The following is a 14,597-nucleotide window of genomic DNA, read 5'->3' on the forward strand; positions in this document are numbered from 1 at the left end:
CCAATTTCACTCCAGGCCCAGGGACTGAAAACCACCGGAGTGCCCAAAGTTTCATAAAACAGAGGCACCAGGGAGAGCTGGTCTCCACCCTGTGAGAGCCTCCACCCTGCCCAGGGCACATCCTGCCAGGTCACCGCATGGAATAAAGGCCTCACCCCCTCCCACCGTCCCAGGGGCCACCATGTCGGGGAGGCTACCTGGTCCCTGCTCAGAGCAGGGCCCTGCAGAGGAAGGCAGGGTGGGCAGGCTGGCAAACTGACGTCGATGGAGGCTGTCAACACAGAATCCTGAGGTGAGGACAAAGACCTTCAGAAGCACATGTCTCACCAACATCAGTCAGATCAGGCCCTTGAACCTGTGTCAATTCCAAGAATTGTTTTTGGACCAGGGAAAGCCCAGAAATCTTTCCTAAACTCTCTCATCGCTTCCTTTGAACTTCACCGGCTGGCACAGCACCAGGCGCCTATCACCCTCACACAGGCCTTGCCCGCCCCTGCTAATCTGAGAGCGCAAAATCAGCGAGGGCAGAGTGGGGCCAGCCCGCAGTCCTGCCTGCAAAGGTGCCAGGCTCAGTGAGAAAAGCAAAGGGGCACCTAAGGACAGCACCAAGACCTGATTTTTAACAAGCTGGTAGCTAAAATACTTCTTTCTGATGACTCCGACAGTTCAAATCCTGATACAGATGCTCCCTGACTTATCACGGTCCGAAGTAACGATTTTTCAACCTTATGATGGGGTGACGTGCACTTAGTAGAAACCGAACTTTGAATTGTGAATCTGGATCTTTCCCCGTGCTGGTGCTATGTGGGATGATTGTGTGGTGACGCTGGCCCAGGGCCACAGCTCCTGGGCTCCGCCACCGATCACGAGGGTGAACGCCCCATACACTGACACCCTTTCTGTACCCGCATGGCCTGTTTGTCACTTTAGGTACAGTATTCAATCATTTACATGAGATTGTCAATGCTTGATTACAAAACAGGCTTTGTGCTAGATGACTGTGCCCAGCTGTAGGCGGATGCAAGTTGTTCTGAGCACAGTTAAGGTAGGCCAGGCTAAGCGATGGTGTTCAGGAGGTCAGGGGTAGTAAATGCATTTCCACTTAGGATATTTTCAATTTATGATGGGTTTATCACAACATTAACTCCTTCCTAAGTCAAGGTAGGTCTGCACTTCGCCTGTATTTACTTCCAGGTAAAACCAGTCAGGATGCCCTCTGATGGGCTATCGCTCCCTCACCCCAGCCCTCTGCAGGGGCAGTGCTGTTTATGGGACAGACACGGGTGGACACACTGAGAGCCTACACCCCCGGGGAAGATGGAGGCTACTAAACCAGCCCTGGAGCCATTTCTTCCAGGCAGCTAATTCACGTCTATGTACTTAGAGCCACCCGCAGTAAGGTGTTCTCTTCTCGGCAGCCCAAAGGATTTCAAGCCCGTACACATGTGGACTCTCTTCTGGAGGATGTGTCAGAGTGGGCATGGTGTGTTTCACGTGCATGCACATCCTTGGTTTCTTTTTCTGGTCCCACCCAAACTCTGAGGGGACTCAAAGTCTATCTAACTTGCCGGTCAGCTAGGCCATGCCTGGGATGCCCCCCAGCTTAGCCAGCTGATATCTCCAGACCTTCTTGTCCATAGTCGTTCAGCCACGTCCAGCACCTTATCAACAGATGCCACTGTGGATGACCAGCCTTCCTGGCCCCTCAGACATGCTCAGCAGTCCCTCTGCCTAAGGGGCCCCAGCTTGCCTTCCCTGCTCCCAGAAGATACCTGAGGTGGTCACCCTCACCCATGTTCCACGCTGAACCTTGCCCTGGGCCTGCTCCAATCTTGGGGCCTGGCTCAAAGATCAGGCCCCTGCCACCCACAGCCTATACAAGGCATCCCACCTCCCTCTCCTCCTTCAACCCCCATTCATCCTCGTCCCCTTCCCACTCTGTCTCTTCAGGCCCCAAGGCAGGAGTGGGGTCAAGGCAAGGTTTGTATGGATGAAGGTGAAGCTAAAGAACCTCTGGTTCTTGCAGGACAGGAAAGGACCCAGGAGAGCAGGAGAGGTTTCAAAGACTCTCAGGCTAATCTCTGAGCCACTGGCAATCCCATTTGCTCCTCTGCAGCCAAGCTTCTGGAAAAGAGTCACACTTCATCATCTGTTTTCTTGCTTCTCCTTCTCTTTCCCACCCACAGTGATCTGACTTCCGCACCTCACTTCTCTCGACCTGCCAGAGCCAAGGGCACCATTGGCTTCACACCACCACCTCCAACAAGACTATGTGGCCCTCTCTGCTGCGCTTGAGGTGGGCAGGTGCCCTTGACCACACGACCCTGCTTTATCATCCTCATGGCACTGACCACAATCTACAATTATCTCCTTTTTAAAATTAATAGAACTTCAGTGTCACTTGGTTTCCTCATCCATAAAATGGGAATAACGGTAATAATATCTAGGTCATGGAGCTGTTAAGAAAACTAATAATTAAAACACGTTCTGTCAGGGCCCCTGGGTGGCTCAGTCAGTTAAGCCTCCGACTCTTGATTTTGGCTCAGGTCATGATCTCAGGGTTGATTCTCTTAAGAGTCTCGCTCTCTTCCTCTGCCCCTCCACCCTCTAAAAAAACTATGTTTTAGCAACAAGAGAAGAACAAACTACAGGGTATTCAGTAAATGGACTACTGCTCAGTAAGGGGAAAAAGAAATGAACACCACACAACAGCATGGGTGAATTTCAGACACACTGTACCGAGTGAAAGAAGCCAGAACCAAGAGAGTGTGTACTACATACTTCCATCTACGTGAAAAACCAGACCAGGCAGAACTGATCTACAGCAATGAAAATCAGACCAACGGTTGTCCATCAGGAGGGGACATAACTGGGAAGAGACAGGAGGAAACTTTCTGGGGTGATGGAAATTGTTATTTATCTTAATGGCGGTGGCACTTACACACGCGTGTACGCTGCTTAAAGCTCATCAAGCAGTATACTTAAATCAGCAGGCTCTACTGTATGCAAATTATACCCCAATACGAAGAGAAAAAACAAAAACCTCCAGAAAGAGTTGCACGTGTGGGAGCCTAAGCAGTGTCTGGCATGTGGTAAGCACTTAGCAAACACTGGTTGTATTAGTTACTTGTATAGTTGTTCCGCGAGGCACACCTGGGAGCCGACACATAGTTGAACACCACAGGTCAACCGTATTAGCTGAACAAACGAGGCAATGGATCTCTGATCTCCTCATCCCTCCACACTCCTCCCTCGGCTATCAGGGCCTTCTGCTGACTACCTCGTCCAGGCATGCCCAGCAGCCCCGCTCCTAAAGCCTCTGCTCTTGATAAGCAGTCCGTGGCATTCTTCCCAAAGGACCCTGCCTTTGTCCCTGGATGATCTCCCCTCACCAGCTTCAGCCTCCACCCCAGGCTGGGGCCTGGGGCTCCCATCTGCCGTGGAACTGCCCCACTTTATGTCTCCATCCACGTGTGGGCAAAACTCCCAGAGGAGGCCATACGTCACCAAGAAGGAAAGAAAAAAAAAGTCCCTTGGGGCTGAGGTTCACAGCTGGAAGCTTATAAAATACAAGAATGATGAAAAAGCAGAATCTAGGGGCGCCTGGGTGGCTCAGATGGTTAAGCATCTGCCTTCTGCTCAGGTCACGATCCCAGGGTCCTCGGATCGAGTCCCGCATCGGGCTCCCTGCTAGGCGGGGAGCCTGCTTCTCCCTCTGCCGCTGCCTCTCTCTATCTCTCTCTCTGACTCTCATGAATAAATAAATAAAACAAACAAACAAAAAAAAAAAAATTAAAAAAAAAAAAAAAAGCAGAATCTATAAGTTTACCTTAAGCCAGATGCTCCCGGTTTTAAGAGTGCCTGTTTTCAACTGCGAGAGCCAGGGAACGTGTTTTATTCTAGAGGAATCGTGACAAGCCGGAGCAAGCTGCTTGGGACAGCGAAGAGGGGAGAAGGACACCACAAAGGCGGTGGGTAAGCTCAGCTTCTAAAGTGTCACCTCAGTCATTGGAGGCCACGTAAGCTGTTTTACCTGAGAGGAAATGGCCAACCCACAGGACGGGGGGGGGGATGAAGAAAGCAGAGATCCAATCACAAAGCAATAGTGAGGTCACCGCCTGGGGGACACACATGCCACCATCAAATACTAAAGGGCTGCTACATGCAAGATATAGGATAAAGAAGCAGAATTTTAGGGAGGCAGATTTAGCATAAGTTATCTAAGAATTGCTAACATTTATTGACCACCTACCTGTTCTATGCATTTTGCATGTAGTCCTAACTCACAGAGTTCTACAGACCCAGTGAGGAAGTACTACTGTTCTCCTGTTGGACAGGTGAGAATCCTAAAAGACAGGTTACCTGACTCACCCAGGGAAACTCGCCTCCCAACAGCAGAGTGGGGGTTCGAACCCAGGCCGCCTGGCCCCAGAGTTCACCCTCTTAACCCAAGGCAATTCTGCCTCCTTAACAATTTAACATCCTGAGTTAGCTGGGGGTTAACTGGTTCCCTCCAAAGTTACTAAGCTCTCACCCCTAGGGGCACCTCACTCAGGAGGAGGCCGGGTGCTTTGCAGCCAGAGAGTCGGAGGAAGGCGCTGCTGAATGAGAAGAATCTGGGGTGTGCAACTACATGGCCTCTGGGACCCCTTCCAGCTCTAATATCCCACTGGCCTATTTTAGAAAGTTCTGCCATCAGGTTATTAACAAAACCTAAGAGATGGCTCCCACTCCAAAGGGTAATTCCACCTCCTCTGACTCATACAGACAGAAATACTTGGAGATGGTTCATGGTGGGATGGCAGGCCACAGCATTTGTAGGAGAGATTCAGGCTGCATGGGCTGCAAGGGCTGCAAGGGCTCCCATCCCTCACCTCTGCCTCCGCAGGCCAGGAAGTACTGTCCACAGGGCAGGAGGCTCCCGGCCCCTGGGGATCTGGGGACTGACAAGGTAGGGATGAAGAGCTGGGACAAGGCAGTGCTTTGGAGCCCGAGTGTCCTGGCACCCGTAGGAAATGACGACATAGTATACACACATTTATGAAGCAGCTGATCATGGCAAAAGGCAAAACCCCCAGGGCTGAAGCCACCCCAAGCCCCAGGGATGCTACGGTCTCAGAGCTGCAAGCCACTGGAGGCCCACCAGCTAGAAACTCTGCAACAGGGGTAAGAGGACAAGAAAAGAAAGGCCACATTTCCACTTCCCGAGCACCTCCAGGAACAGGACAGAGGGAATTGCTGACTAAGGGGGAATAACTCCCCCAACCACCCCCATCACCAAATTCCAGCCCCCACCGTGAAGAACGGAGTCCAGGAAGCAAGAGGAAAGCATCTCACCTTAGAAGAACCACGCTGTCAGACATGAAGGCTCCAATAGTTACATCTGAAAACCAGAAGTTTGTAGCATTCAGAGACGTGCTGAAGCCCCTCCCAGCCCACCCACCCCCTGGCAAGGTCCACAGCCACGGGGGCCCAGCACTGAGGTCGGGGGCCCCTGACAGCCTTCCTCTGGGCCATTCGATGATCTTGTAAGAGTGAGAGCCACATTGAACCACGTGGCAGCCAATCACCGGGTGTGGCTTGGTGAGACCTTGAAATGTGTCTGGTACAAAAACCATGAACTAGCTCAAAAAATTTTATATTATTAAAATTGATTTCACCTATTTCTTTTTATCTTTTTCACGTGGTTCCTAGAATACATTAAATTATATATGTGGCTCACACTATGTATCTTTTGAACACCAGTGAATTAGAGAGACAGATACTTAGAACTAAATGAGCTGGAAAAAAGCTCTAGGTTCTGTAGAACATGTGAATCATCTCTGCTCTACCCCTCATTCCGTGTGACCTCAGAATCTCTGAGCGAGTCCTTGTCTGTACTGTGGACATAATTATCCCCAGTGTCTTCTTCAAAAGCTGATAACATTTCATAATATTTAAATCAGAAGACATCTATTAAATATTTACTAAACATAAGGGGCGCCTGGGTGGCTCAGTTGGTTAAGCGACTGCCTTCGGCTCAGGTCATGATCCTGGAGTCCCAGGATCGAGTCCCACATTGGGCTCCCTGCTCAGCAAGGGGTCTGCTTCTCCCTCTGACCCTCTTCCGTCTCGTGCTCTCTGGCTCTCATTCTCTCTCTCTCAAATAAATAAAATCTTTAAAAAAAATAAATAAAAAAAATATTTACTAAACATAATATTAGTTGTTAAATATTGTATTTTTAAAATATTTAAATACACGTGACATATGTTAAATCACATATTTAAATCAGAAAATTCATGAAATACTTAGTACACTACAAACCAAGACACAAGTGTTAGCTGGTAATGTTTATTTTTTTTTTTTTTAGGATTTTATTTATTTGTCAGAAAGAGAGCACAAGTAGGGGGAGTGGCAGGCAGAGGGAGAAGCAGACTCCCCACTGAGCAGGGAGCCCAATGCGGGACTCAATCCCAGGACCCTCGCATCCCAGTAATGTTTATTCTTAAATAACTTTATGAAGTATATACTCATCCAATAGCTCTCTGCCTTCTTTCCCCTTGACTATAAACTCCTTAGTCCTAGGTGTTTAGTCCTTAGTTCTTCCTCAAGACAGCAAGATGACCATTACCACTTTACAGAACCAAGCATCTGAATCTGAGAGCCTGAATCCACATGTCTATACAGTGCCCTCATTAAGGAAAAAGAAACAGTAAATCCATGAATTATAGTGCTGTTAAATTTCTGCACTTGGGTGTGCTCGTTAATTTTGCTATTTTTTAAGTCTTTTTGAGTTGACTGGATGTTTGAAAATAAACGAACCTGAGGAATTTGTCATTTCATGAAAAATGTAAGAAGTTCAGGGGCGCCTGGGTGGCTCAGTCAGTTAACCATCTGCCTTTGGCTCAGGTCATGATCCCAGGGTCCTGGGATCGAGTCCCCCATTGGGCTCCCTGCTCAGCGGGGAGTCTGCTTCTCCCTCTGCCCCTCCCCCCAATTCATGTGCTTGCTCACTCTCAAATAAATAACAATTTAAAAAATCTGAAAAAAAAAAAAGAGAAAAATGTAAGAAATTCACATGCATCATGAAGCGTGGACACACCTCCTCATATTGCACGTGCATCTCGGCCTACCACGATATGGCCTCTGGCTGGGCCCCTAAGTTTTCTGTGGCTCGGTACCCTTGTTTATCAAGTGGGGGATACCCCACCTCTACCCACCTGCTGCACTAACTATAAGAGGTGAACTGCACGTGGGAGCATTTTGCCAACATCAGGTATTATTTCAGGACGGCCACAAATTACCCAAAACAAGAAGAACTGCTTTCTCCGACTTAAGAGGACCCATGAGGGTCCATAGGAACAAAAGCTTCAGCAATGACCCTTACCTATCCCCTCCTCCTGGCTCTGTAAGGTCACAAGAAATTATCAGAACTGCTGCCCGTGAGAAACTACCAAATGCACGGCCCTCGTGCGGCACTGCCCTGGGTCTCAGAAGTCCTTCGGGGCATTTTAAGTGGAAGGAAATACTTCCTCAAGACAGCAAGATGACCGGTAGTTCCAGGGAAATGTTTCCTGAATTCCAGGACGATTTCAGATTTTTTCAAATTCTCATCTGTGTTTCCTCACCTCACCCCACTCCGTCCCCTTCAAACCCCAGAAGAACCACCATCTCCCTGCCCAGTGCATTTTCCCTAAACTGGACAACATTTGGGATTGAGGTGGGAAATGCGGATTTTTATTCAATTAGCCTCAACCACCACGAGGCATGAATTCACCCTGAAGACAAGGCAGCCAGCCTTGAACGGTGAAGGTCTGCTTTGTCCGTCAGGAAGAGGGCATGGTTTTCTTCTTTGCTCCAAATATTTCAATTCTCTTGCAGGGGTTAGGAGGTGGGAAAGGTGCTGCCCAGATCTTTTTTCCCCTCTCAAGGGTTAGAAGCCTCTATGCTTAAATATCGAGGAAAACATGAGGTTTCGCTATCATTTTTAATGTGGTCAGTGCTTTTTTTTTCTTCATTAGAAAGAGCTGCCACCATAGAAATCACTGGTTTTTTGTTTTTGTTCGTTAGTTTCTTTTGAAGTCAATCCATCCTTTTGGTGCTTAAAGTCTTCAGAATAGATCATTCTAAAACCCCAAAATAAACTTCAACACCTTAAAATCAAGTACCAGGCAGAGCATCCCCTTCTATTGTGGGAATTTTCCTCATCCTAAATAGATGTTCACCACTGCTTAACCAGACTGGAAATGACTACCTCAGCATTTATCTTCATTTATCTCATATGCCTTCAAAGAGAAACAGCTTACCAGGATAGCCATTTCCATCCATATCAATGCCCCCTGATATGGACTGCCCAAACATCCGCAGAACTGGACTTATCTTCCGGCCTGACAGTTTCTGAAACAGATAATAGGGAAATTGAATCACCGGATAGGAGCAGAGTGGTAAATAAGAACCCATGACTGTTCTATGCAGCTTCCGTTGGACACTCGGTCCTGAGGCTGTGGAAAGAGAAAACTGTAGTCCTAATTTGATCCTGGGGTTTTTAGCACCCGGATGAAGACCACACACTCCATTATTGTGACTTGCCTTAGCTACATGTCCTTGTTTAAAAATTTTTCCAAGCTCAGTGTTCACGAAAAACCCACGCAGACTAGTATGCTAATGTTTTGACATGCCACATGAAGTTCGAAATAGATGTTTACTTCCATTTCCAATAGCGGTTCTGTTTCATTTCCACATAGGTGGAGCTGGCTGAAATTCTAAGAACATGTTTTCCTTAGCTCTCTCTACCCAAATACTAAACATGGACCACCCCTGTCCTCGGAGGTGCACGTGAGTCTTTCCCTGGGTGGACAGGCAATGAGCATGTCTAGCTGGAAAAGATGCCACATGGAAACCACCTCTCCTCAGTCAAGCTGACCAGAAGATCTCATAGGGCTCCAGAGCTTCACAGACAGGATGAGACTGGCCTATCTAGTAAATCCGGAGCTGCATGGTCCTGAACCTTCTATAATCTGTAGGAAATCCTAAAAAAAAAAAAAAAAAATCAGCTGAAGCCACCCTCCTCCCCAATCAACCAGTTAGAGTTCACAGCTCTACCACCAAGGGGCATCTGTTCTTTTATTCTTCATGAAGTTCAATCTATATTAACACACACTGCCTTGGTTCAGGACTATTTACTGTACACGCAGCCTTCATTGACATCTGCGTAGCACAGTTCCTCAAAAGATATCAAACTTCCTGAATCTGAAAAGTCCCAGGGATCTGACCTGCTCCTTCTTCCCTTTGTTTTTACAGTCTCTTTGGGGAGGCTTACCTCCCAATGCCCTCACTGTGGATGATAAGAAAAATGCTTTGTTTTCATGCTGTACAGCACAATCCCTATCGGAACCAGGTTTACAGATAGTCAGGGGCTCACTTTGGACTTTCCTTCTGTATCCTTTTCCATACTGAGTCATCCTGCAGAGAAGTCATGAGCGTGGGGAAAGGGAGTTTCCATAGGATCTACAGATGGAGACACCAGGGAACAACCCCTCCCCCCCCAGCACCTCCCAGGAGCCCATCACTGCAAATAACCTTCCACTTGGCATCTTCAGTTAAGCCATCCACCAGGAAATGTGCAAGCCTCACAGTACAAATCAGAGCACCGTAGCAAACACTAAAGAAATGTTTCTTGCCAACATGCAGAGCTCCACATCCCACATGGCTCTGTCTAAACAAACATGTATGTATGTCTATTTCTTAAAAGCCCCATTTTGAGGCATTTCTAAGCTCTGCTGTGGCTGGGACAAGGGGGAAGAGTGAAGGGGTGGTCCATTTGGGGGTGGCGATGCAGGCTTAAGTTATCCCACAGACATCTGCAGGCCATTAGGCCATAAAGCCAGGAAGATAAGTCTGCTCAGTGCTAATAACCCTAAATGAAAACCAGGAGCCTTGGAAAAACTCCGCTTGCCCAGGTTTACAGGCAGTGTCCTTACGGCAGGAGAAAGATCACAGGGGCTGCCATGACATGCCCAGGGGGTTCTCAAATGGAGAAAGGCACACAAGGATCTTAAAATCAACACTTTTCATGATGAACTCAAGAAAGAGGAATGAGTTAAAGAGTAATGTGGACGAACTTCAGCCCTGATCTCACAATTTATCCGGCAGAAATAATACCAGTCTGGGCCAAAGAAAAGCAACTCCTTTGCCCAGAGCTGTTTCTGATTTCTTCCTCTGGTTCACCCACACAATGCCCGCTCTGTCCAGACCCCAGCCCTGAAGAATCTGTCGTTAAAGGATTATTTTTTTCCTTTTAAATCACTGAACTTATCATATACATATCACCAGCTTGGAAAAGTATAAACATAGTTGTTTCTTTCTTTCTTTCTTTTAAAGCGCCCCAAACCACTTCTCTTTGTCAAAGCTAACGAGCCCACCGGCATGCTGACAGAGGCAGGACGCACCCAGCTGCTGATCCCTGCTTCCTACTAGAGACACTCCATGCTAACCACAAAATCTGTACTGCAGTTCTCTGCAGGGATTCCACCCAGCAACAAAACAAAACACTGGAGGGCCGCGGGAGGAGGGGAAGCGGGGGTCTCTGACAGGTTGCCTCTCTGTGTGATTCGCTTCCAAGGTCTGGGAACAAGCTTCCAGGAGGATGCGTGGAAAGTGACCCCGGCAGCTGCTGGAGGACCGGGCTCCCTGGATGACTTCCTGCTTGTCACATCATGAAGAGGGTCCCTAACTCAGACCACAGCAGCCCTCCTGATGCGGATGTGGCCCCCAACCTGTGCCCAAAGCCCTCTTCCTCCTGCCACATTGGCTGAGTCACCTAAGTGCTTACTGTCACCATTATTCATTACTAATGAGAAGAAGATGGTTCCGGTAGACCCATGCCCCTTGGAGTATGTGGGCTTCAGAGCAAAGTAAGTTTCCATATTTCTAAGTTTTCCAGCTGAGCCTCCCTGGGTGTTCCTTCCTCCAATGTGGAGTTGAGGACGTGGTTACAATAAAAGGTTCGGAGTCAGAAGGGGAACGTTTCAGGGGCCACACTGCCACTTATTAGCCAGAGACCTTGGGCAAGCTGAGTCCCCTCCCCGGGCAGGAGGCACCTCATAAAGACAAGGCAGATAATAAAGTCACCATCTCACAGGAGTAGGACAAGGACTAAAGAAAAGAGGGCAGAGTGGTCCCCCCTCTCTGCCCTCTGCCTCGTGAGGGAGTCACTGAGCTGGGCTGGCCCTAGCACAGAGGGCGCAGGAAGCTGGCCACTAACGAACCCTCAACCTCTAATCAGTTCACTTGTATCTGCTGCAAGAAGAACAATTATGAATGCATGAATTGAACTTACATTTACATACTGGCTCTTAAAATCCACTTGTAAAGTCTCTTTCTTACCTAGAGACTTCAATATATGAACAGGTTTGGACACTTTCCTAATACTTCATTTTAGAGAACAATTCTAGAACATTTTACAAGAACACGACTCAGTTGAGAGTTCTGTTTCCTTAGAGATATCAAGATATGAGGCCAGCTTCTTCGTGATGAGAAATAGAAGCATGGGTAGGAAGTGATAAGCACATAAGGAGCGCTCAACAGATCAATATTTGCTGACTGGAAATTTCTCAACTTGTGTTGAGTCCCTTTCTGTCACTGACCCACTCACTGGGAGAATGACACAGGCCTGTGCCACTCCAGACAGAGACATCCACAAATAGCCTGACGATGCTTCTGTCAAGAGAGTGACTTCCTTTTTTCCCATGGGCTGGGCTTGAGACCATCAGCAAGATTGAACACCAAGCTGATATGGCAAAAAACAAAACTCACCACTTCCACGTTCCCAAGTCTGGAGCTCAAGGCCAGAGCTTTGACCAGCTCCTCACTGCAACACCAATTACAACAATCAGCACTGTGGAAGCTTTCAGGCCCCTCCTCCGTGGACCGTTTTCTCTCTAAATTACATTTTACAACATATTCCTTTGCCCTGCACAGATGGTTGACAAAGGAGTAACTAAAAAAAGAAAACCTCTTCTTCTTCAAGAAATAACTCTGAATGTGGGTAAGGGTGTGGATATAATCTTCCACAGGCAGAATGCTTCCCTGATGGTGAGCAATGGTCTCTGTCTTTCACTGGAGGGCGGGAAGGTTGAACGTAGAGACCATGTTGTGTTTTCCTCTGTACTCCAGGGTGTGGTACAGACTAAAGGGTCCCTATGTGTTTGTCAGATGAATGTATGGACAGTTACCATGTCGTTCTCACTGCAATTACCATTGAGTACTGAGGGACGATCCCGCCAGCGTCGCCATGATAGATATAGACGGTCCCGGAGAAGTCGTCCTCCTTGGGTGCGCCAATGGCCACATCTGAGGGGAGAAAAACAGCTATGGGTTCGAGAGCCATATGGAGTAATATAAGGAGTTTTCCTAATTCCTGCCATCAGCTGGGTCCCTCCATACCAGAAATTTCTTGGTCGTTGGTTGTTCAGGCATTAAGCTAGACACACAATCTCTTAGCAGGGAAAAAAAGGGCTGGGGGGTAGAAAGAAAATTATTGAAGCTGAGAAGGGTTTAGGTTCCAGAAGACTTCCTACCTCATCCTCACAGAAAAAAATCATTGACCCATCCAATAAAAGAAAGGCAAATATAAACCACCCACCCGAATTTCTGTCAGGGGAATTCTGTCAACTATGGTTATTGCACAACTGAGAAAGACGACTCTGTTCCTAGAGAAGGGACTTAAATAAAATGGCATTCACTTCCCAAAAAAACATCGTTACCCTCACAAACTGACAGCCCCTGGAACAAAGCCGAGATCTTCCTGACTTTATTCCCTTTGCTTCTAACAAAAGTCATGTGTTTGCAGAAGTGAGGTCAAGGGTGAGGGGCACAGTCTCACACGACCTCAAGCCAGGATTCTCTCTGGCCAGGCGTGTGAGGGTTTCAAAGGAGCCTGGATGTCTGGCCTGAGGCAAGAGCTGCCCCCCAGCCTGTCCTCCACCTCAGCTGTCTCCCTAGTGATGTGGCTCTCACAGGTCCTGATGTCCGTCTGCTGCGTATACAGTAAGTGGAGGGGGCACTGAACAGACCAGAGCGAGGAGCCAAGAGACTGGGAAGGAATCTGCAGTCCAGACAGAACTTGGCATCAGGTACACACAGCCCTACCCTCTCAGCAGGGGCATATTCAAGTCCATCCCCATGCTGTCCTTCTCGGGGCTGAGACTAAGTCCCTCCTCACTCATTGTACTAACCACGTGGTAGAACCTTAGAGGCTCAGACACGAGGAAGCCCGTTCAAACACATCTGCAACAAGAAGCCCCAGTGGCCCAGCCCTAGGTTCCCTCACATGGTAGCCATGACCTCGGGACTGCTGAGAAGGTACCACGTGGAAGCAGAAGCGCAGTGGGCTCAGAGCCCAGCCCTGAGTGTCTGCACAGAGAACATCTTCTCTAAGGCACCCCTCCCTGCAGGGGCCTTCCAAGCAGGAGGCAAATCCAGGAGCACCTCATGCCAGGGCGAAGCCAGAGGGCGGTGCGAGCTCACTGACCTGGGAACCCGTCATCATCAAGGTCGCCCAGGCTGGCAATGCTCTCCCCAAAGTGTGCGTTGTAGGCGCCATCACCACTCAGGGCCAGCTGCTCCTCAAGGGCTCCCTGGGAAACAGGATGGAGGAAAAAATGGAAAACAAAACAAAACCAGAACCAAAACAACCCCCAATAAAATCAAAGCTCCGAATGCCACCCCGGGAGCACACCCATGGACAGGAAACACCTGGGCAGAATCACGGGCACCCAAGCTTCTCTCTCCTGGTGGCAAAATAAGTCCCTTTCACCTGTGCAGCAGGAGGGTCTCCCACAGCCTGAGATGCCTTTTAGAGGGAAGAGGATTCTCAGGTTGGCCAATGACTCCACCTCTCCCTTGTCCTGACACTCCACAAACCTACCCACCTACATACCTGTCGCCACAAAATCCTCTTAGCTGCCCTTACCTTTTGTTCCCCAAAGCTGTTTTATGTGGGCATGCATATTTCTACTTTTTCTTTCCTGTCCCATTTAACACAAGTTTATAAAGCTGCTTTGCAAGGTGCATGTGATCAGTAATCTTGACAGAGTCATGGTTCAGAAAACCCAACACCAGCGTTCTTGGCCAGGGAAGGGGTGGGGACACACACCACCTGTGCCCATTATCGTGGGGCTCAGATTTGGATTTCTTGAGCAAACACCACCCAACAGAGGGAAGGGGTCAATGGTGTATGGTGGAAGTAAAAGCCATCTGAGGATACCCATTCTACCCCAAATCACTGACATGTCAGTATCAGAGTATTAAAATACAATCTAAGATTTTGAGGCATAAGAATGTCAAAACCTGCCCCAGTGTAGAGGTACTCTGGACCCACTGCACACCCACAAGCCATCCCAGGGAGTGTCTGGGTTTAGATTGGACCTTATGATTCTCCCCATTTTATAGATGAGGAAACTGAGCCACTAATTTTAAGCTATTTGTCCACATCACACAGGCTAGTAAGTGGAAAAAAAACAAGGTCCAGGTCCATCTATCTCCAAAGTCACCATGTTTCCACTCCTCTGCACCACTTCATCATCATCAACCAGACAGGGTGAGGTCCAAAAGATAT

The 14,597-nt window shown here is 48.3% G+C and overlaps 1 protein-coding gene across 1 annotated transcript in view; it reads right to left on the bottom strand.

Moving 5' to 3' along the window:
- The window catches only part of ITGA9 (integrin subunit alpha 9), a 335,040-nt gene that overhangs the window by 253,635 nt on the left and 66,808 nt on the right, over positions 1-14,597 (bottom strand). Inside the window, exons 10-13 of the mRNA XM_021677564.2 lie at positions 13,512-13,617; positions 12,237-12,331; positions 8,287-8,377; positions 5,338-5,383 (exon numbers count right to left, since the gene is read on the bottom strand). Of these exons, the coding sequence (XP_021533239.2) occupies positions 5,338-5,383; positions 8,287-8,377; positions 12,237-12,331; positions 13,512-13,617 (338 nt within the window). The remainder of the gene's footprint in view (positions 1-5,337; positions 5,384-8,286; positions 8,378-12,236; positions 12,332-13,511; positions 13,618-14,597) is intronic.

This window comes from Neomonachus schauinslandi, chromosome 1, assembly GCF_002201575.2.
Source record: "Neomonachus schauinslandi chromosome 1, ASM220157v2, whole genome shotgun sequence".
Lineage (NCBI taxonomy): Eukaryota > Metazoa > Chordata > Mammalia > Carnivora > Phocidae > Neomonachus > Neomonachus schauinslandi.